Below are 21,926 nucleotides of genomic sequence, written 5' to 3'. Positions count from 1 at the left end.
CGATGGGGTAGTCTGATAATGCGAGTCGTCTACAATCGATGCCTGGTCTGCTGATTATAGGGGTCTACCAGCGATGTCTTATCTGTTGATGAGAGTCCTCTACCATGGATGTGTGGTCTGGTGATGAAAAATCTATAACAGTTACGTTCGACCAACACTCCTGCTTCACAACAGGTGAGGAGGTCACAGACAATATTAACGAGTATGTAACATGTATATTTCTGACATCACTTAACGTATTCGCTTTTATCTCAGAAGATATTATCATAACCACTACTTTGCAGATGGCTATGTGTCTACCTGACGTCATTAAACGCTTGTCTGAGTGAATATAAAATGTCATGCGACACATTACAATATGTGGTAACAGTCGGTACGAGTACTTGATAAAGTACAAAACAATACAATTAAAACCAGTTATTTTGTAATTGCCTGGTATACCCAACGACCAATAATGACAGCAAAGCCCACAGGTAGGCGACGAAGACGACGACAACGACGATGATGGTGATGGTGATGATGATGATGATGATGATGATGATGATGATGATGATGATGATGATGATGCACACATTTTTTACAGTCGCTACATGTGTTTTGTCTATACTGCTTGACTTCCCCTTTTCTCTAGGTTTATTTAGTTGTTTAGCTCAAACTATTTAATGGAACGTTCCTGTGTACAAACAGTGCATGTACTTTCGGGCTAGTACCACTTGTGTCTCTCCTGCGGTTGGTTGGTTGGTTGGTTGGTTGGTTGGTTGGTTGGTTGGTTGGTTGGTTGGTCGGTCGGTCGGTCGGTCGGTCGGTTGCTTGCTTGCTTGCTTGGTTGCTTGGTTTGTTATTTGCTTGGTTGGGTTTTGTTTTGGGTGGGAGTACTACCAGTTACATCACATGGCTAGTTTGAGTATGTGTACTTTGGTATAACCTAAAAATGCACGAAGCAGTTCAAATGCGATATATTATCGTACATTTATTTCCCCGATCGTATAAAACACACAATGAAGATGACATTGTTTGACACAGACATTAAGTTCGACATTGACTCTATAACAGTGACGCTTTGTCCAACACTGACACAGTATCTACAACTGTCTGGAATCGTCTGATGTATCTACCATTAGTGCAGCTAAGAAATAACAGACTATTTTAGCTTTGCAAAAGTAACCTTGTCGTCGTAGGATCACTTTTAAATAAAATGTCCTGACGTGCAAGCACATATTTTATTATAGCCAGAGTAGAAGAAGAATCTGTTTTATTCGAGGCTTGTGTGGTAGTAGCAAGTACTGTTCCTGGTAACTCTTACAGCTGTCTTATGCTAAAATGTCTATATTTCAAAAGTATTCATGAGCAGCATCGGTGTTTGTTTCGTCATTGTGGTAGACTACGTGTCAGTAATCAAGGTAAATTAGCATCTACATTTCCTTACTTTGCTAATAAGGTTCCAAAATTTAGTCCCACACTAGAGATACATGTACACATGTGTTGTACAGATGTTGCACTAAGAAAACAAACGTTATTGGGTAGGTCTTCGGCCAGTTGAAATAATGAATGGTTTATAAATATGTTCAAAAACTATTAGGTCATAAACAGCTGCAAAGCATGAGAAGTTAATACATAAACAGATACATTACAGATATATTGATGCATAAGAGTTATTTTGGACCCACCATAAACTAATCTTTGTATTCTGACTCGTAGAAATCGCTTTAAAGCAAGTAAGATGAACTGTTTTAATAGGATTCAAATTAGCTATAGTGCCTTATACCCCAGCACCGTGTCATCATGGGTTACATTTGCCCATCAAACAATTTTAAAAATACAACTGGGGAGTGTTTACTGATGGTCCCAAGAAGCTTCCTAATGCACCAAGTCTCCTTTTTTTGCTTTACTTGCCAATGTCATTTAAAGTGTAAGTGAAGGTCAGACAAGTCAATAGATATTTGTGCACCAAAGTATTTGTACTTATTAACAACAGATAACATCAGGTCGTTATACAATCATTTCTCATGAGCAGATAAAAACTCTCCAGTCCAAAGTACAATATTATATTTATGTAAGTGAAGTACTAAAACAAAATTATCTCATGCATTTTTCAGATATTTAGTCGATTCTGAAGACCAATGACAGTATCAGAGATTAATGCTTCATCATCGGTAAAAAGTTAGAGAAAAAGTTTAATAATATCAGGGTGGAGATGAACACCATTTTTCTAACAATCATTAATGTCATTGGTCAACTCATTGATAAATAGTGAAAAACAGAAGAAGGCTACAAACTCACCAGACAAATCACCTTGTTTGAATCATCTTGAGCACAGAAATGACTCAGTTACATTCTTTCTAACCCTTACCTTAGCTTTTACAATATCATACACCCCTTTCATAATGACTGAATCAAACCCTGTTTTCAATAATTGTATAATATATTGTCTTGTAAATAACAAACTGTTTCTGAGCTACTGAAAATAATGTAAACATTTGATCAAGTGTACAATAAGTGTTGTGGAACCTTGCTTGGACTTATCATTTTCGTTTATTTATTTAATCTTTGGTTTAGTATATAGCTGTAAATTTAATTGCAGACATTTTATTAAGAGATTCCTTTGTAGTTGTCAGGGATGTCATGATAGACTCAATGAATTAAACCTTCAGACAATGACCTTGGGTAACTGCCTGTGTAAAATATTTTTATTAAGTCCTTTATGACGAAATGGAATCGGTAAGACTGAGGAGTTTTTAAAGAATTCCCAAATAAACTCGTCAGGCCCTTCTACCTTACAATTCCCTAAAGATTCCCTAAAGATTCCCTACAGCATACATTTACTTTATAAACAATTACTGTGTGTAAATAAAATTTTTTTTTCGCTTCCATCTGAAACACAAACAACACAGAGTGAGAAAGCAGTCGGCAAGTCTTCATCTTGTTCAGGGAAGACTACTGTCAACCATGTCTGGTCATCCACCGTCTGTTCCGCAACCGGTAAGACACGAAGGAGGACAGACTACGTCATGAACCATGAACTTTGACTGATTGTAGGGGAGGTAGTTTAAATGAGGTGACAAAAGAGTTTTAGCCCATTCTTTAAGTCAACAATTAATAGGTACTTTAAATCGATTTTGCATGTAAATAAATAATGAAACTTCTTTCTTGCTTGCTTTATTTTTTCTTTCTTATTTTCTTCTTTCGATGTCCTTTTTCTTTTCCCCTTTTTCCTTTTTTTCTTGTCTTCTTTTTTCTATTCTTTCTTCTTTTTTAATCCCTTCTTCTTTTCTTACTTTCGTGTTTTCTTCATTTTTTTTTTTTTTTACTTCCTTCCTCCTCCTTTTCTTATTTTGCAATATGTGTGCTTGGTAAAATATCAATGTCTCATTTCACGTCATACGTCTTATCACCTGATTTATACATATAGGATCTTCAGTCTTAAAACTTTTATTTCTAACTGTAATAAATATTTTAGGGGCAACGCCGTAAAGGAAGAGAAAGCTGCGTTGGCGGTGGCCGGGTCAAAGTTTACCTACACGCCGTGACGGATGAACAGGCTGAAGAACTTAAAGATACAGGTGGCCTAATTTTTTAGTTTTAGTTATTATTTGCGGAGAACTAAAGTAGGTTGAAAAGCAGGCACACGAATGGTTAAATTTAGATGAATACATCAATGCACTTGAAATATTTTGAAGGCTGACAAAGAAAAGATAATGACGATAACTTCGAGGATAAGTACGATGAATATGAGAAGAAAGGTGGCGATGAATCTCTGCTTTTTTCTGAGAGATTTAAAATCCTTTTGTAGAATAATATAATCATTTGCGCTATTTTTTTCACATTTTCTCGTGATAATTAATAGTATCTTTACAAACAATAAATGGACATAGAAAAATAGTGTCAGGATATATAAACATTCATTATTATTTTATTATAGAGAACACTCGTCCACTTGAAGAGGTGAAAGAGAGGTCAGGCGCTGAGGTAGACTTTTACCAGAACCAATCACTTGTGCCAGGAATGAAGATACTCATCATACGTGGTGTTCAATCTCAAATCCAAGAAGCAGTCAGCCTCATCAATCCAGAGGTTAGCTTATAAAGAGTGGTTTGTTCCATTAAAACCAGATGCATCTTTTAAAAATATGTAACAAAATAATTCAAGCAATGACAATTAGTTAAAAAGCGCCGTTACAACTTGGGCAACAAAGTCACCAAACACTCACCATAAACATATGTTACACAAAGTATCATCCGATATTAAATGAATAAGAATGTCTATGAGTTCAAACATCAGAAGCTAAAGTAACAATGTCTACCAACATCGTAAGCCAGTTAATATTATTTACAAGTGACAACTGAAAGAAAATAGTCAATGATGTTTCATATTATTTATTAGAAAAGTCTAGAAAAAAAAAAAGAAATCTTGAAGCTAATGATTACTGTGATACAGATACCATTATCAGACAGGCCCAGACATTCTGGCTACAGTGGGTTGAGGCCGCCTTCCCTCATCTCGACTCTCGCGCCTACTTCCTGCCTCCTGTCCACGTCAACCGCGTGCCCATGGTCAAGCAGCTGACCCATGCTATGGAAGTTCTGGTCCTTCAGTCAGCTCTTATAGAGGCCGGTCAGTCCAACCAGTCTGCAAAGACTACTTCCGCTGCAGATACGTTAGTACCTCAGCCTCCTCGCGTGCATGAAAGTGATATCAGAGATGATGCAGCTACGAAGCGTGTCATTTATTGTCTGGACAGACTGTGTGAACAGAACAAAGAAGTCATGATTCGAATGACTCAGCTTTCGTTCGGCCAGTACCTGGGGGAACCTTGTTATGCCGCTGCGGCTGCCCAGCTCCCCCGACCTGCCAACCTTCCTCCTGCTCACCCTCAGAAATGGAAACAGGGCGACTTTGATGTGCTTCTTATTCACCGACATTACGGCTTTGTTGTCTGTCAAGTAAAGGCGTTTGGTGACAACACACAGACTCTGAAGATGTCACCTGACGATATAAACATCAACATTAGAAAAAAATTGAAAGACGCAGTCTCTCAGCTGGACAAGGCCGAGGCCATGTTATCACACCTAGTATCTGACATCTCTCCTGGTCTGTGCATCACTAAAACGATGGCTTTCCCCAACCTTACCGCTCATCAGGTCAAACAGGCCATTTCCGGCGACACTCAGTTAACGCAGGTACCTTTGTGACCTCGTTATACACTCATAAAGCGTATTCATATTTACACCCTAACTTTCTTCAACTGACTGATTCCTTTTCGGATATGACAAGTAGACGATATGATGTTATAATGATTGATTATGTTTTTTGAAATGTTGAATAGAGTTTTAACAGTTAGCAAACTTATCTGAACAAGAAAGCAATTGACAGAAGGGTAAAAATGAATGCCTAGGATTCTTCTCATTTTCTTCCTAACTTGGCACGTGGTCCCTTGTTGAAGTTTGATAATTATAACTTAGCCGTTTCAAACCGAACGTTCTGTCCCGTTAAAAAGCACCTGTCTCCTGTTTTTATCATACCAAAGTTCTTGTAGTGAGTTGTGGCAGGTCTCATGATGTCTCGTGTATGAACGGTGTCTCGTGTCTGACGTCTCGTGTCTGACGTCTTGTGTACGTCATTTGTTCCACGTCACTTGAAGCAGAAAGTGACATCAAATATAAGAGAAAAGCAGTTGTTCTAAAAATAGCCGAGAGAGAGAGGGAAAACACAACGGGTTTCTCCGCCCTCTTCGTAATACCTCTCTTTGTGACATTCCTCTGAATTTGTGTCTCTTCGACTCCATTCACCAACACATCCCTTCATCGTCATCTTCATCTGCGGGCTCTCTTAGCGTTGTGTTGTGTTGTGTGTGTGTTTGTGTGAAACGTGCGTATGCAGGGTAAGCGTACCTTCGTCTTAACCCTAACCCTAACCCTAGTCCTTAGTAATATTTAAATGTTTTTAATGCTATGCTAAAACCACTCATCGATTTCAAATCGCTAAATATACATATATTTTTAATTTGATTGCTTACATTTTACATCATATCTTTCTTTGTATATTTTTGGAAGGACCTGTGCCGGTGTCTGGGAACAACAGATCCCGCCGACATCGCTAGACTGTGTCTGTGCTGTGATCAGTTGTCTGACCCCAAGACCCCCTGGACGTCAGTAGTCACGTGCTGAGGGAACTCGGACACTGGTGGCAGCGACGTGTGGCTGGGGCTGGACCTGACAATCAACTCACTATTATGTTGTACAAAAGTCTGGTAGCCAGGTCACTGCTTTATAGTCACTATGCTTCTTTTCAAATAATTGTTGTTATTATTATAAACGTCAAGGGAGAGATTAAAACTGGTCTGACAGTTACAATCTTGATTCATCCAGTAATCATTGATAGAAAATTGGACATAATCGGCTGTCGACTCAGAATGAAAATCAAAATAATGTCATAATAAATCAAAATTCTTCCTTGTTTCTTGCTTTATGTAAATGTACTGTACAACACTTATGTTTTACAATAAAAATTTATTTACACTTTCTCATAAGTTAAATATTTTTTTCTTGTCACTTTCACTCGTTTGCAGTCTGTGATCTCAAAATCAAAATTACAGGACAAATTAGATGTCATAGACATATCATTATCGTGATCCTGCACCTATCGTCTGCCTCATGTCATGGCAAAACATTGATAACATTCAAAGTGAAAACTAATAAAGGCTTTAATGTCAGCGCGTTTTATTTAGAGATTCGGTGTTTGGTTTGACCAGTCTAAACAGTTTAAATTGTCTTTACTGGAATTAAGTCAAATTTAACTCATTTTCTGAGAATAACATTCCCGTTTCACTGTTCATGCTGTTAATAGCATTTAGCAGGCCATACTATGGCATTGAAATTGGTCGCTTTGCAATTTATAGTTATGTTTCAGTGGATTTGTATAACACTTTGTTAGTTACAGATGTAAATGCTTTGTTTTTATAGATTCTGTGGTCCGGCGACATCAGTGACTGTGCCATGTACATGTCCTCCACGTGTGAGTGTCAAGACCCTGGGTCAGGCCGTGTGGTGGACAGGACAGTGCTACACTGCTGTCATCACACTCTTCCCGGAACAAGTGGAGCTATTAAACACTGCACCTCCCAGACTCTTTGTCACCGGACCGCCCGGTACAGGTAAAACTGTGGTGCTGCTGCTGATGGCCATACAGTGGCTGCTTGGTGGTCACCCCGTCTACGTTGTCAGTACGTGTTGGGGGAGTCGTGCAGCGAGCTTCATGATGTATCGCCTGTTGCTGCAGACAGTAAACACACAAATGTCAGCAGGTGTCTCACCCGGTCAGCCTTGCCTCCTGCAGTATGACCTTGATGATGGTGAAGACGTGGAGAAGGCCGTCAACGACTTGTCACAGGCGGCGAGCGGAGGGTCGTTGTACGTCATCGCTGATGAAGCGGGTTCGGACGTAGGGTCAGTGGTACTCATGTCATGTGATTGTAGAAATGTCTAGAACCACCACACTATCGGGACAGACAGACTAGAACACTAGCACTGACACGCGTTCTTTCATGCGAAAGAAAATAAATACTCGCCGATGGGCGTCTTACTTACATAATAAAAGTGCCCAATAGAATTTTCTGACTGGCTTAGCGTTCTTTTCTTCGTATACCTGTTGCTATCCTATGAGGTCTATGCACGTGTGATTGGCGGAGCCTCGTAGTAAGGTGTTTACTACACTTGCGACCTCGCCATCCACGCAGACATAATCATGCACTTTCATTAAATTACTAATTAACGCTGACTAACGCTATTTACCGACTTGAGCCCCCAGCGCACGCCTCAACAAACAACACAACGCAATTTTAGTGAAAGCAAAAATACTTATAAAGTAGCAAGAAACAAATGCCGAGAGCTTAACAAAACAATGAAGGGATAAAAAGAACATGCAAATAAACTAATTCCCTATTTTGCCTAATTATCTAAGGTGTCTTGTTAACTTACTCCTTAATACTAATCCAGATACCTATTGAGTCAATTAATCGACCTGAGTATCGATTCATTTGGTCACATATTAAACAGTTCCAAGTTTGAAATATAAACAGAAAATCGATACGAAATTTACAAAGGGTTACATTGGCTGGCCAGGACTACTCTGAGCCTACCCTTGATGGTGAATGTTTTAATCAACTTCCTGTATATTGTTTGCCGCTATGTTTTTGTATGTATCATAATATGTGTTAAATACATTTTGTCTCTGTGTAAATGTGAGGTTTAGGTGTTTTATTACGGACGTATATAGGTGGATGGCTGACTGTATGCCGAGACCAACGCTCTAACGAATCTTGGATCTTAATAGTTGTAAACGTTTGTCTGAACGGCCTACATCATCAATGAGAGCTACTCACCACGCGTCTTGCTCTTTCGATATACCTGCCCGCGAAAACGAAAAAAAAAATTTTAACCGAAATATTTGACACTTGCAGAGTGGCATCCTTCTAAGTAACAGTATAAACCACCTCCTGACTGTTTATTTATTGTTGTTACTCTCGCATATTCTGTGACATAACCACTGTCGTCGTTCGATAAACCGGAAGCTATTTGTCGATAGCCTCGTTCTAGGAGTTAGTTTAAAAAAAAATCGTTTGCGAGCCATCCAGGGGATAAGTATTCATGGCTTTATATTCCAGAAAAATATTTGTAAAACGCATTGAGTCTACTATACAGCAGTGACATGCGCTATATAAATCTGCATTATCATTATTTACAGAACGAAGACGATGACGCCACTAATTAAATTCGTCCGACACAATACACAAACACGTTTAGTGACAGAAGACACGCTTATCTTAATGTTCTGTAATATCTCTGTGAAAGGTCGCAACACTTTAAGACTTTGTGTGACAAACTGCTGATACAAGTTCCTCATCTCCATCTTTGGGCGGCAAGTTGTTTCCATGGATACGCACCTTCCGGCTGGCCAGTGGAATATTTAACCAGACCACTCCGCTCTCCACCGACCGTCGTCAGGGAAGTCGAGAAGGACAGGTTTATCGCTGAACACCATGATGTACAGCCATACAGTGAGAGAGGTGTGCCCGACCACACAGACGGCCCGCCAGTCAAACGACTGTATCACCGAGGTCAGGGTCACTCAGGTGACAAGCCAGTTGACTGTGTGACGTGCGGTCGTGAGGTGGCCAGCTTCCTACACAGTCTATGTTGGTGTTACGGGTAGGTGTGGGTATTGTATTGTGTAACATCTGTTGACAGATGAACAGTGAACAGTGTGATAAATAACAAACAGGTGAGACAGTCCTGTGAAGTATAAAGTGTGTTAGTCTATCTGTCATGCTATGTCATCATGTGATAAAATCACTGTTTTTATTCACGTCCCTGTCTGTGTGTACCCTGTATCACCAACATGTGACTCACAAATGAAACTATCTTTGAATGTTAACAGAGAATGCCACAACAACCTTCACGTCCAGCGTAGGCACAACACAGCCCTGCCTGCAGTGGAGAGACGTGCTGGTGTTGTCCTATGCCGTAAGTGAAAGCTCGGATATATTGAAGGGGCTTAAAGAAGCGGGTATCAAAGCACAAGTCATGAAGAATGAAGACTTAGAAGACGTGGCCATGGCCCGCAGTGACGTGGTATGGGTGTCGCGTGGCGATCGTGTTAATGGCCTGGAGAGAAAGGTTGTTGTCTGTTTGAATGATTTAAAGGTTGATGTTTATGTCCGACTTCAATGCATGTCCCGATGCACTGCACAACTTGTGATTGTCTCCTAACGACTAACTGAACCCTGAGCTGCTCACTACAGTGGTGACAAGCTTTCCAAAACAGCGAGAAGAGTCCGCATTATATATTCGTAGAGAAGGACCACGACTACTAAGAATTTGTATACATTCTTCTTTGTAGTAAACCTGATGGTGCTGGTTTGCCAGACCCTTTCCAGAGTAGCCATCGTTGCGATTGCTGTTGAGATCCTGATGTGGATATCTGGCCTAGAACTGCCGTCTTTAGTAAGAGGGTTACCAAGTATGTGTCGTCCGATTGAGAGGAATTTTTAATTTGAAGGCCACTCGCAAAAGTGAACTTTGATTTTTTTTTCAAAACAAGCTATGGGCCAAGTAGACAAACTCACTGGTTTTACTTCGGGATGTCACTAATGTATTCATGTTTTTGTTTTGTGATTGTTGTGCGGTTTTCGAAAATTATTTTATTTTATTTTTTTGTGTGCTGTGGATCGTATATGTCCCTATGGGCCATGAGAGAACCAATTGTATGTTGCGTCTTTATTAGTCGTGTTTTAGAAAATAATTAATATATGCAACAATGACCGAAATGAAGAACCCAATGCCTTTGAGATCTTTCAAAAATCCAATTATTTTTCTGGCTTCATAGCTCTTGTTGATGACCAAAGTATATATAGCAGAAGAGAATTCCTTTCCAAACCGATGCGCAAGAATTATGGGCAGTCTTGGGAATTAATTTTTTAAAGAGATATCATGTGGTTCCAACCTTAAGGGACCACTGAACCTATCTCCAGGTGTCATATGTTGCTAATGTGATGTCTCATAATCGCTCTGAAGTAGTTTTAAGTAATGCCTTACACTTTGCAAACAATGAAGAGGTCCTGATGAGAACAGATCCCTTCAGTCGAAGCTTTCAAAATGTACGAATCCTAGGCAAACAACAATCAGCTGATGAACACTTGATAAAATTCAAGGGGTACAACTCAATGAATCAATAAATACAAAACCCAATAAAACAGGAATACTAGGTGTGGTACAGGCGTGATTCGAAGACCAGTTTCCTGTATCAATTCTACTTGTACATAAAGAAGAAAACTGAAACTGAATATGGAGTAGGAAAGGGAGTGGTTGTAATGCTGATTAAGCCACTTGAGAACTGGTGTTGTGAGGTTTGCGTTTATAACTTCTTCAATTCACAATTGCTTCAAATAAAGTCACCAGAAAAGAAAATATACCTGTGAAGAACTATGTGTGTTGATAGGAAAACATATGCCGAAAAAGTCTCAAGAAAGACAATGATATGAAACATGGAGAAGGCCCCATATTGTCAGAAAATGATGTTAACTGTGTCAAGTAAATGGACAACAGATCTTAGCTGTTCTGAAAAGTACGATTCATTACATGCAGAAAAGATGGATCTTTATTCACATCACAGTGCCATATCATTTCTGATATTCCATAGCAACAATACAACGTTCAGATAAAAATATTGATAGAACCCACACCTCGCATTAAGACACTTTTCCCTTGCCACCCATAGGGACGTATTTGTCCCATGCTGTATCTCAAAAACTATTTGGAATATTAGTTTTAAATAAACATTTTTTGAATCTACAAAGATAGTAAAATAATTCTTATGAGAACTTATACGCCAAATTGGGGGAGATAGATAACTGCTGTTCTAGGACTAAAAGCTATTTTATCTCCCCTAATTAAGTCAGTAAAAAGGAAATAAGTCACAAAGCTAAGCGCACAAATTTATAACAAAATTAAAAAATACTAAAGGTTTTTGATAATTTTTTTTAAAGACACTCTTTTCTATGAAATGCACTGAAAAGAATGAGATATGTTTTTTTTTGGGGTTTCACTTCAAATATGAGAAACACTCAAGCTATTGAAAATCACAAATATGAAAATAATCTATTTATTGATATGGTTATCCATGAAAGAAATGTAATTATAAAGTGTGGGTTTATATGCATGTGTGTGAGTGGTTGCCAGTCTAGAGATTAGAGCTACATGAGATATTCTTTTGCTTTAAATTAAGTTACCTACTGACAGCACGAACGATCCTTACTGAACATCATCAGCATTATCGAATTGATTAAGCAGTTGTGAACCTTCTAGATAATATAATAAAAAACTGAATGATATATAGTATTCATTGTTGTATTGGAAAGACTGATAAGATAATGTTTTATCGCCTTGCCAGGTGGAGAATCTGGGCATTTTTAGTTTATTACATTGACCAACACGTGACATTTAAAGTTTAGAGTCACAATGTATTCGTGTGGAGATGGGTAGGGGTCTGGCTGTAGCATCATAAACATTTGAACAAGAGACCAAATTGTAAAGTACTTCTGTGTGCGTGGGCTGGGGGGGAGTGTTCATATGAGTATTTTGTGTAATCTTGTACATAGCGGAGTATTTTTGTGATCATGTTCACACCAAAACTTTCAAAGCTGCTTTATAAATAGAAGGCATAGTATAGTTTAGAAAATGTTATTCTGTTTTTATTTATCTTAAAATAATATAGTTAAGCAAAACACTATAGACATAGTTACATTATACCTTCATAGAACAATAAAGTAAAATAAAAGGCCAAACAAACTTAAAGTAACGGGCAACAAGTAAATATCTGTAAGCTCTAAATACAAACTAGTTGTTTTAATGTATATTCAAAGAGACTGCCATAAGTTTCCTACACATACAATATATCTAGCTAAATAATAGAAACCATTGAAAAGTTACATCTCTGTTATGTTGTCTGGTAAACAATAAGAAAAGAAAAAATCCGTCTAATTATAGTTAATGAGCTATTTTGCTAAGACAGCGATATTATTATACAGTGATTACAGTACAAATCATGGGATTCCTCACCTCCGATTTGACTTGTTCTACTAGAGTGACATGTATGATAACAATAAGGAATGCAACATGTGTCACATCACCGTTTGTGAATGCTTTCTTGTCCAAAGGTATAATTTAGCGATTTCTAATATTTATTATTATTCTTAGACCTACATGCAGACAACCAGTTACTAGTCATAGTCTTTTCAGCAGTTTTCTAAAATCTGAGCTGTGTACCAAATATATTTCAGCATTTCAGTTGTTAATTTAGAGACTGAAATGCATGTTACACGCATAGTCATGCCAAATAAAAGTGATTCGGATATTAAATATGAATAGCAAGCTAATTTCACGGTTGCACATTCATCAAATCTTGATTAAACGATACTGATTGTAATATCATAGAAGCTTTCACCAAAATCATAACCTTTAAAATAAGTTTAAAATCTTTTAAATGCCATTAAATCCTTTTCCCTTCTTCAATTAAAAAAAAGTAAGAAGCGGTATAAAAAGTAGTACTATAACTACACCCACAATCACAAAAACAGCAACAATATTCAAACGATTGAGATTCCCTGCTGCTTCACTAGACAACAGGGTGACTGCTGTTCACATGCGACTGCTAAAGACCTTTAATACACATCTTGTTCTAACACGATCAGTTTCTCGTAGGACAAACTTAATTTTTTCAGTGGAAAAGTCTTGCCCAGGTCTGTGAGAAAGTCATCCAACCCTCTGGCGTGAAAGACGCTGAAGACAACATTCCCGTTTGTTACGTCAGCTGATCGCAACAGGTGCCACGTGATATGCGCGCGCAGCTCTTCTTCACTTCCCTCACCGTAAACATCTGTTATGTACCGGGTACCTTTACTGCACCTGTAGTAGCTTCCTGCAGACAGGACTGTAGGGACAGACAACAAGCCTGTGTCCAAGGGAGGACTCTTGGCGTCTGTAGCCAGGAAGACGCGGTGTGTGCAGGTGTTGGTGATGAGGGGCACGTTAGCTGCCATCAGTCGGTATGGCTTCTGATCGAGAATAATTCTTCTTTCTGGGAAGAGATGGTGCAGGCGGCCGTCCTCACAAGACATGATAGATGTCATGTCGTCAGTGGAGAATTTTCTTATTCCAGGAAGAAATGTAGTTTTATCTACTTTGAAACTAACGTCAAATGATGGCAACTCGACAGTTGCGATTGTCTGAAACAGAAATAATGCTGTTTAAGTTTTGATGTGCAAAAACTTTTAAAATAGACATTGGGATAATCCTAATTAGAAAATATTTCTACATTATCAATAAACATTCAAAATAAACCTATATTTATAGCTTTGTTTAATCTCTTCTAGAAGAACAAAATCCCAATTCTTTTTTAACATTCCATCGTCTAATAAGAAATTTCATAGCATTCTAGCAAATACGCTATTAGGAAATAAAATTGCTTTCTAAAAGTATGTAGTTATTTTTGTGACAATTAGAAACACTTTACTTCTATGAAAAAACATAAACATGGATTCTGACATTATCAAGGTGTAACACACTTTCTCGGTGACCTGTCTGCTCGTTCTTAGAAGCTTCTGTCCAATCGCTGTCATGGTGATATCATAGACCGCTAAGGCAATGTAGCAAAGGTTAGGTGTCCCGATATATTTGTTACGAATTAGTCTGTGAAATCTCCCGAAGACTCCCTTTCCTCTGTATTCAGGCGCCACTCTTGCTGTACTGTGTAACATAGTCCGTCCTCCGTCTATCAGCTGAGTGTGTAGAAATGAAATCTGCACCAAAGGTGTTTAGATACAATTGATACATTTCACTGCATGTTGCATTTAATTTGCCTTATTAACATAAGAAAACTGAAATATTCGAAAAAAATTCTTACGAGTTAATTACATAATTTTTAATAATAAAAGTAAACAGTTGACAAGTAAGAATGAAATTTGTAGACCTTAAAGAAGCTCGCATGGATTTCTTTTTTAAGACGTTGAACGTTGCGGACCTTACATTCGACGGTACTTGAAAAAAATTAATAACAGTAGATACATTTGGAGCATCTGATAAGTGAAAAAATATTTTGGCGAAAAGACACGAATAATTATGTAGAAAAGTATCTAAACTTTGTCAAATATATATATATATAATTAATTGTACAGTTTTGCCCCCCTTTTTGTAAAGGTAGCCACGAACGCCAGGTCCTTCCACAAGAGACGGGTAGGTGGCAGGGAGATAATCCAGGCCGCTGTACACGTCATCGGCTATGGCCACGACTGAGTCTCGGTCAGCCAGCGATGCCACACAAACTTCTTCATCTGATGGGATCTGCTCCATGTCACTGTCAGCCGTGTCTTGCGATAGGGAATGTTCTCGAGTTGTGGGGTGAAAACTCAGTCCTTGTCTACCTTTAATGACTTAACCTGTACAAATATTAGAGACAAACCGGATACCTTGTAGTCAGCCGATCGTTTTCACACCAGAAATCTTGTAACTGTTATGAACAAAGTACAGGTCATTTATTCTCAGATACTGCAAATGCTTCGATCCAAAAATAACATAAACATTATTTAATATGTCTAGTCTATTACAGCGATCATAAAGACTGAAAAAATTCTCCTCATCTCATTCAGACAACTACACTTTTAGTCCTAACTATTCCTGTCACCAGAATAACAACGTATGGTCAACGCTTAGGTACTGTTTAGCGAAACAATGGAACTCCCTCCCTTTTTCATATTTGCCATGGCGCCACCTACCCACTACTGAACCCTTTAAATGTCTAATAAAAAGGCAAATCTTCCTTGGGCATTACTCCTAACTACAGTCCTCAGTGTTAGTCCTTTCTCACACTCTTCCCCCTGTTCCGCTTAATGATACTTCCCTGCTTGTCTTCCTTCTGAAAAATCACGATACCCTCTGTTTTTGTTACTTGGTTCCTTTCTATGTTTTCTGTATTTGTTCTTTAATTTATCATCGTTACTGTTATTTATCCTTCTGTAATGCATATGCTTGCACCAATTTATTTCGCATTACACCACATGACAAAACTTTTTTGTCTTACAATTACAGTGAATAAAGACCACACACACACAAGTATAAACATTACAGGATAGTAGGTGCCTTACTAAGATAAAAAGACGGCTACAGCCAGAAAACAACTGGTGCTTTGTGGTATCAATATATCAGTTTTACTTAAAAAAAAAAAAAGAAAGAAAAATGATCAATTTTCAAACTCCTATCTCATTAACTATAGGAATGAGACAATGGAAAATAATTGTTAACGGCTGCCGCGTTTGTCCATGTGCTTTCCTCAGCGACTTGTACCAGTTAATGGATAAATAACTAATTAACCGTGATACTCAGTAACCTCCAAAGCACCGGAGCATCCCATACACTGTCACATGTGTTAGTGACAGGAACCTGCAATTAATTTGGTTTCTTATTGTCATTGCTCAATCATGGCTTCTAGCCAAAATTGTCCTTCCAGAGAATAGTGTTTCTATTTCCGTGTCTCTTTATTGCTGTGTTTACTAAACTTTGTACTTTGCTTGTGTTGTGTTGCTTTTGTCCTAGTTCTAAGACACAGCGGCGGCGTTAGGGGGTGGCAAATGGGGCGGCCGCCCCAGGCCCCGCTCTCGAAGGGGCCCCGCGCTTCAGCCCCGAGGTCATCTTTATGACTTATTGCTAGCTGTGTCAAACAAGTTGTGACCAAAAATTGACGTTCAGAAAACACTTCTAAGTTTTAATTAAGCAAATTATTGAATCCATCTCTAACTTTAAACCCGACAATAATAACAAGCAGTTTATTAAGTTGTCGTCACTATTATTTCGCTTTAAGAAAAACCGCTACTGTCACAAACGGTGGAAAGGTTAGGAACAATTAAAACACTAAATTCGTGCGTTATTTCGCAAATTGTCCAGCCTCTCTAACTGTATATAAATCAGTGCTTCCGGCATCATATCAATAGGGATGTTGATACACGTACTCCAGGACCCGGCCCCGCGCAGATGGTCGGCCCCAGGCCCCGCGTGTTCCTAACGGTTCCTAACGCCGCCTCTGCTAAGACATGTATACCACTGATTAAGTGCACACTTTGTATTAAACTAATGATGTGAGCAGCCTGTTGTACTTCAAAACAGAAATGTCGAATACATTAAATATTATAACATTAAACTGCTTTTTAAAAAAAATCATATATTGTTACTAGGATTGATTTTAGTGTTAAGTTAATTCCTGTGTGGTTATATTTTTATTTTCTTTTACAAGCTGTCTTTTTAGGGAAGCTGTATCATGAACACTGAATGTTACGTGTTTTCACCTGTCATGAAATATTTTTTTAAGCTTTCGTTCCCAAGATTCATGTTGACAAACCATGCAAAATACAGTGTTCCCTCGTTTATCGCGGGGGATAGGTTCCAAGACCAGCCGCGATAAACGAATTTCTGCGAAATAGGGACATACATGCAATAATAATGTACACATGTAAAACAATATCATGTGAGTGTAAAGTAATATATTAATCATGGTATTAATACAGTACGATAACAAATTATTATAAAAAAAAAATTATAACTGTACTCAGAGAAACTCAAAACACTGATGCGAACTGGATGCGAGATGGGAGATAAACAATCATGGCTCGTCGCTTACGCATAGCAAAGGATTTCTGTTACACAATTATTTCTTTCTTTCTACAAAATAAACATGGTATTTTAATAGAAATACAAATATAGCTAAATTTTTAGTCTTTTTCCTGTTGAAGTATCTATGGTATTTTGTAGAACGATAATTCCTAGAGCGGAAGTAGCGATCGATACTTCACTCAAAAAAAAAAAATAAACAAACAAACCGCGAAGTAGTGAATCCGCGATAGATGAACCGTGAAGTAGCGAAGGAACACTGTACAGGTCAGCATCACGACATCCCCATATAACTAACTAGAATTTTCTCTCTACCCCATCAACTGATGTCTCTCCGGAGTTCAGATCTCATTCCCGGCGCTCTTTCTTTCTTTGCATGTTGCGGCAGGCTGCTTTGTCGTGACTTGGCTCTCGTCCCTGGCTCGACAGAAAACACCAATTAACCCATCTTCTATTTGTTAAGGGCTTCACGAAGTAAACATTTTCCACTTACCTTCTGTATGTCCATGTTGTTGACGTCTTTCAGTATTGTTTGTACGTGTGTTTCTCGAGAACGGAAGTAAATATTAACCCACATTCAGAGAAATAGTATTTTACTTTGAGGCTTACAGAATCATTATAAACTATATCTTCCACACCAGTATTCCAGGCAAGAAAAATCCAACTGAACATTGTTTTGTGGAGTTATCGTCAATTAATCCAAGCCTTTTCGTAGTAGGCAAGTGTTATAGCGATGCACTTTGTTAAAGATGTTTAAGTGAAACGCACTGCACATCACATGTGAGATTTATGAGTGAATGCACTGTTAGCGGAATGGACGATGACAAAACAAGTGTGTTGTATTGACTTCTGGGTGACACACCAAGACAAATTCTTGTCGGTCACAATTGTAGCACTGTACTGTGGTCGAGGGGTGGCTTCAACACCATCGCAGAGTACACCACTTGTTTCCTGCCATCTTGTATTTGCCATTTCACATGAAGCATAGAACATGAAGAGATTGACACCTTATCAGTGATTTTAAACATATTTAGTCATGAAAAACCGTGTAGTTACGGAAAAAGAAATGTGTTTATACACTTCTAGAAAACTAAAAGACACAATATCCAATTTATTATAAAAAAAAACAAACAAAAAACAGTAAAAGTTTCTATGTTCCATTTGAATCTCGTCTATTTTCGCGTCTGTTAATATGGAAACAGTTGAAGGTTTTATAGCACGTTGTGTTTAATAAGAGAAATTATCAGGGATTCTTTCGTTTGCTTAGACCAGGGATGCACAACCTACGGCCCGCGGGCCATATCCGGCCCGCGATGTGGTGTCATCCGGCCCGCGAAACTTCTGCCCACAGTGCAGGAAATCGCATGTTAGTGATAAAAGAACCTTAAAAAAAACGAAAAAAAAGGCAAGAAGAAGTATTTATCCGTATGTAGGGCGTCTCTCCAATCTTTTTTTCGATGAACGAACATTTCGATTCAGTGCTCCGACTTGGTGTCTCTACGATGAGGCCGGACATTCAGAAGTTGGTTTCGGAAAACAACTTCAAATATCCCACTAATTACCACATAATTAATGGTAAGTACAACTTGTTTCTAATAAAAAAAATGTTATCTGCTCTATTTTTTTTTCCTTTTTTGTATTTTGCGGTGAGTGGCCCGCGATACGGTTGTCCGACCCGCAGGGCTTGGCACACTGGCTGACGAGTCTCGTCTCTCGTCACGTGGTGACACATGACCAAGACTGCTTACCAAGTGAGGCAAACTGTTTTCTAGAATTTTTAAAACTGTGCTTTGAAAAGTTCACTTTAAAACCTAAATTAACTCACGAGACACCACCGAGCACGAGTCAAACCCTACAATGTCCCACACTGCTGTCCGTCTCTGACTGACGTCACGACACCGACACTTGCTGTCCGTCTCTGACTGACGTCACAATGCATCACCGACACTTGCTGTCCGTCTCTGACTTACACGTCACCACACACTTGCAGTTCGTCTCCGACTGACGTCACAATAATCACGTCCGTCTCTGACTGATCATCTCGACATCTCGGAAGCTATCTCGATTACTCGCGGAAGGACACAAGGGTCGATTTCACTGGATTTTTTCGATTTTTATAAACATCGGCAACCATCGTCGTCGTTCTGAAGAGAGAATTGTCTTCCTAAACTCTGACAAGATGAACACAACCAACACAACTGTGTTAAGTATCATTTTAGTGTGACTTCATTTCACAACTCTTAGTGACATTGATGATTGTCTCATTCAAGTTTAATACGAATGTAATACACTCCAAATCCCATTTATTCTTTTATTCATTTATTTATTTTAGACATAAAGAATCCTACAAATATACTGACTAGGTGAGAAGTGTAGAGGTGTCATGTCCTGTATAGCAGTCGACACACTCGTAACATCTGAGATGCCAAGACTCGGCTAATAACTAAGACTGTTAGCAATCGTCGAAATGGACTTAACTATTGGTTAATATAGTCATCGACATTACATGAACTCTGTGAGGTCAAGCGCCGGCTGTAAAGATTGATGTGTTCAGCCTCCTTCAGTACGAGAGCCTGTGTCCTCTGATGTTGTTTCATGTTGTTGTTTTACTTTGTTTTGTATTCTAAAGGGAGACAACTCCTGTTCAGTATTAGGTGATGGATGCTCCGGCCACTAAATTATCCAGGATGATCTCTGTTGTTTGCTTTTCAAGGATTTTGTCGACTTCCGATCTTTTCCACTTCTGTGTGCGTCGCGCGCTCGCTACAACTGTGCTCTTTGTGAAAAAAATCGCGATTCGCTGGAACTAATCCCTGAATAAATTAAAGAACATACCTGTTTGGTATTAATCTTTAAAAAAATTAATAAATCTTAAGTAAACTAGAGATCTCCTTTTACAAGGTTGATACCATCGTTTATGTGACTTTTTCCTCAGTGTCCAGTAAAGGGTATTCACGTCACCATTTCACGAATATTTATAAAACTTGATAAAATTAATAAAACGAACAGAAAAATAGAGTTTGGAAGGGTGACTATCTCTTAGTCTTTGTATTGTGTATCCGTTCTTACAAATGCACACACACACACAGAGGCAGATATACACCATGTCCACATGAATAAAAAGTTTCAAAGCTGCTTTATAAATACTAGAGATAGAGAAATGTTATTCTGTTTTTATTTATCTTAAAATAATCTAGTTAAGCATAAATACTTTAGGCATAGTGACATGATACCTTCATAGAACAATAAAAAATAAAAAGCCAAAACAAACTAAAAGTAATGAGCATCAAGTAAATATCTGTAAGATCTTTTATATAAACTAGTTGTTTTGATGTATATTCAAACAGACTGCCAGAAGTTTTCACATACAATAAATCTAGCTAAATAATAGAAAACATTGAAAGTTACATCTCTGTTATGTTTTCTGGTAAAACAATAAAATAAACCGTCTAATTATAGTTAATGAGGTTATTTTGCTAATGCAGCAAATTATTATACATTAATTAAAGTACAAATCATGGGATTCTCACCTCCGATTTGACTTGTTCTACTAGAGCGACATGTATGATAACAATAAGGAAGTACAACATGTGTCACATCACCGTTTGTGACATGCTTTCGTGTCCAAAGGTATAGATTTAGCGATTGGCAATATTTATTATTATTCTTAGACCTACATGCAGACAACCAGTTACCAGTCCTCTTTCAGCCAGTTTTCTAAAATCTGAGCTGTGTACCAAATAATATTCAGCATTTCAGTTGTTAATTTAGAGACTAAAATGCTTGTACACCCATAGTAAAAAATGCCAAATAAAAGTGATTTGGATATTAAATATGAATAGAAAAAAAAAATTCATGGATGCACATTCATAAAATCTTGTTTGAACGATACTGATTGTAATATCATAGAAGCTTTCACCAAAATCATAACTTTTAAAATGATTTTAGAATCTTTTAAATAGATTCTTTTAAATGTTGTTAAATCATTTATCTCTCCACTTAAAAATAAAGTAAGAAGCAATCCCAAAAAACATACTATACCCACACCTACAATTTAAAAAATCAGCAACAATATTCAAACGATTGAGATTCCCTGGTGCTTCACTAGACAACAGGGTGACTGCTGTTCACATGCGACTGCTAACGGGTCGTTCGACCTTTGACACACATCTTGTTCTAACACGATCAGTTCTCGTAGGACAAACTGATTTTTTTAAGTGGAAAAGGTCTTGCCCGAGATCTGCGATAATGTCATCCAACCCTCTGGTGTGAAAGATGCTGAAGACAACATTTCCGTTTCCTACGCTCAGCTGATCGCAACAGGTGCCACGTGATATGCGCGCGCAGGTCTTCTTCACTTCCCTCGCCAAAAAGATCTGATGTACTGGGTACCTTTACTGCACGAAGTAGCTTCCTGCAGACAGGACTGTAGGGACAGACAGCAAGCCTGTGTGTCCAAGGAGGACTGTTGGCGTCTGTAGCCAGGAAGACGCGGTGTGTGCAGGTGTTGGTGATGAGGGGCACGTTAGCTGCCATCAGTCGGTATGGCTGCCAGTCTAGAATAATTCTTCCATCTGGGAAGAGATGGTGAAGGCGGCCGTCCTCACAAGACATGATAGATGTCATATCGTCAGTAGAGAGTTTCTTAATCCCGGAAAAAGTGTTGTAGTTATCACTTGACATTAAAACGTTAAATGATGTCAGCTCAACAGTTGTGAT

General features: G+C 38.4%; 2 protein-coding genes across 2 annotated transcripts; one reads left to right on the top strand and one right to left on the bottom strand.

Annotated features, from left to right (window-relative positions):
• The first annotated feature begins 104 nt into the window (after positions 1–104).
• On the top strand, positions 105–9,539 carry LOC112558899. The gene is made up of 5 exons (XM_025229650.1): positions 105–174; positions 4,435–5,177; positions 6,051–6,255; positions 6,960–7,442; positions 8,847–9,539. The coding sequence occupies exons 1-3, from the start codon at positions 105–107 to the stop codon at positions 6,162–6,164; spliced, it is 927 nt and encodes a 308-aa protein (XP_025085435.1). The 3' UTR covers positions 6,165–6,255; positions 6,960–7,442; positions 8,847–9,539.
• A 3,674-nt stretch (positions 9,540–13,213) lies between these two features.
• On the bottom strand, positions 13,214–15,025 carry LOC112560119 (histidine N-acetyltransferase-like). Its single transcript, XM_025231706.1, has 3 exons — positions 14,724–15,025; positions 14,117–14,350; positions 13,214–13,777 (listed from the first exon to the last, which is right to left on the bottom strand). Exons 1-3 carry the CDS (start codon positions 14,898–14,900, stop codon positions 13,214–13,216), a joined length of 975 nt encoding a protein of 324 aa, XP_025087491.1. The 5' UTR covers positions 14,901–15,025.
• Positions 15,026–21,926: the final 6,901 nt, after the last annotated feature.

Source organism: Pomacea canaliculata, linkage group LG3, assembly GCF_003073045.1.
Source record: "Pomacea canaliculata isolate SZHN2017 linkage group LG3, ASM307304v1, whole genome shotgun sequence".
Classification (NCBI taxonomy): Eukaryota; Metazoa; Mollusca; class Gastropoda; order Architaenioglossa; family Ampullariidae; genus Pomacea; species Pomacea canaliculata.
The sequence above is the reverse complement of the archived record's forward strand: the minus strand, read 5'-3'. Positions and strand labels throughout refer to the sequence as shown.

Excerpts from the sequence above, each read along its gene's own strand:
- LOC112558899 (XM_025229650.1), top strand. The coding sequence starts at position 105 with ATGGATGTGTGGTCTGGTGATGAAAAATCTATAACAGTTACGTTCGAC. Across the intron at positions 175-4,434 it reads ACACTCCTGCTTCACAACAG|ATACCATTATCAGACAGGCC; the intron begins GTGAGGAGGTCA and ends ACTGTGATACAG. Across the intron at positions 5,178-6,050 it reads GCGACACTCAGTTAACGCAG|GACCTGTGCCGGTGTCTGGG; the intron begins GTACCTTTGTGA and ends TATTTTTGGAAG.
- LOC112560119 (XM_025231706.1), bottom strand. The coding sequence starts at position 14,900 with ATGGAGCAGATCCCATCAGATGAAGAAGTTTGTGTGGCATCGCTGGCT. Across the intron at positions 14,351-14,723 it reads ACAAAAAGGGGGGCAAAACT|ATTTCATTTCTACACACTCA; the intron begins GTACAATTAATT and ends CCTTTGGTGCAG. Across the intron at positions 13,778-14,116 it reads GCAGACAGGTCACCGAGAAA|ACAATCGCAACTGTCGAGTT; the intron begins GTGTGTTACACC and ends TTTCTGTTTCAG.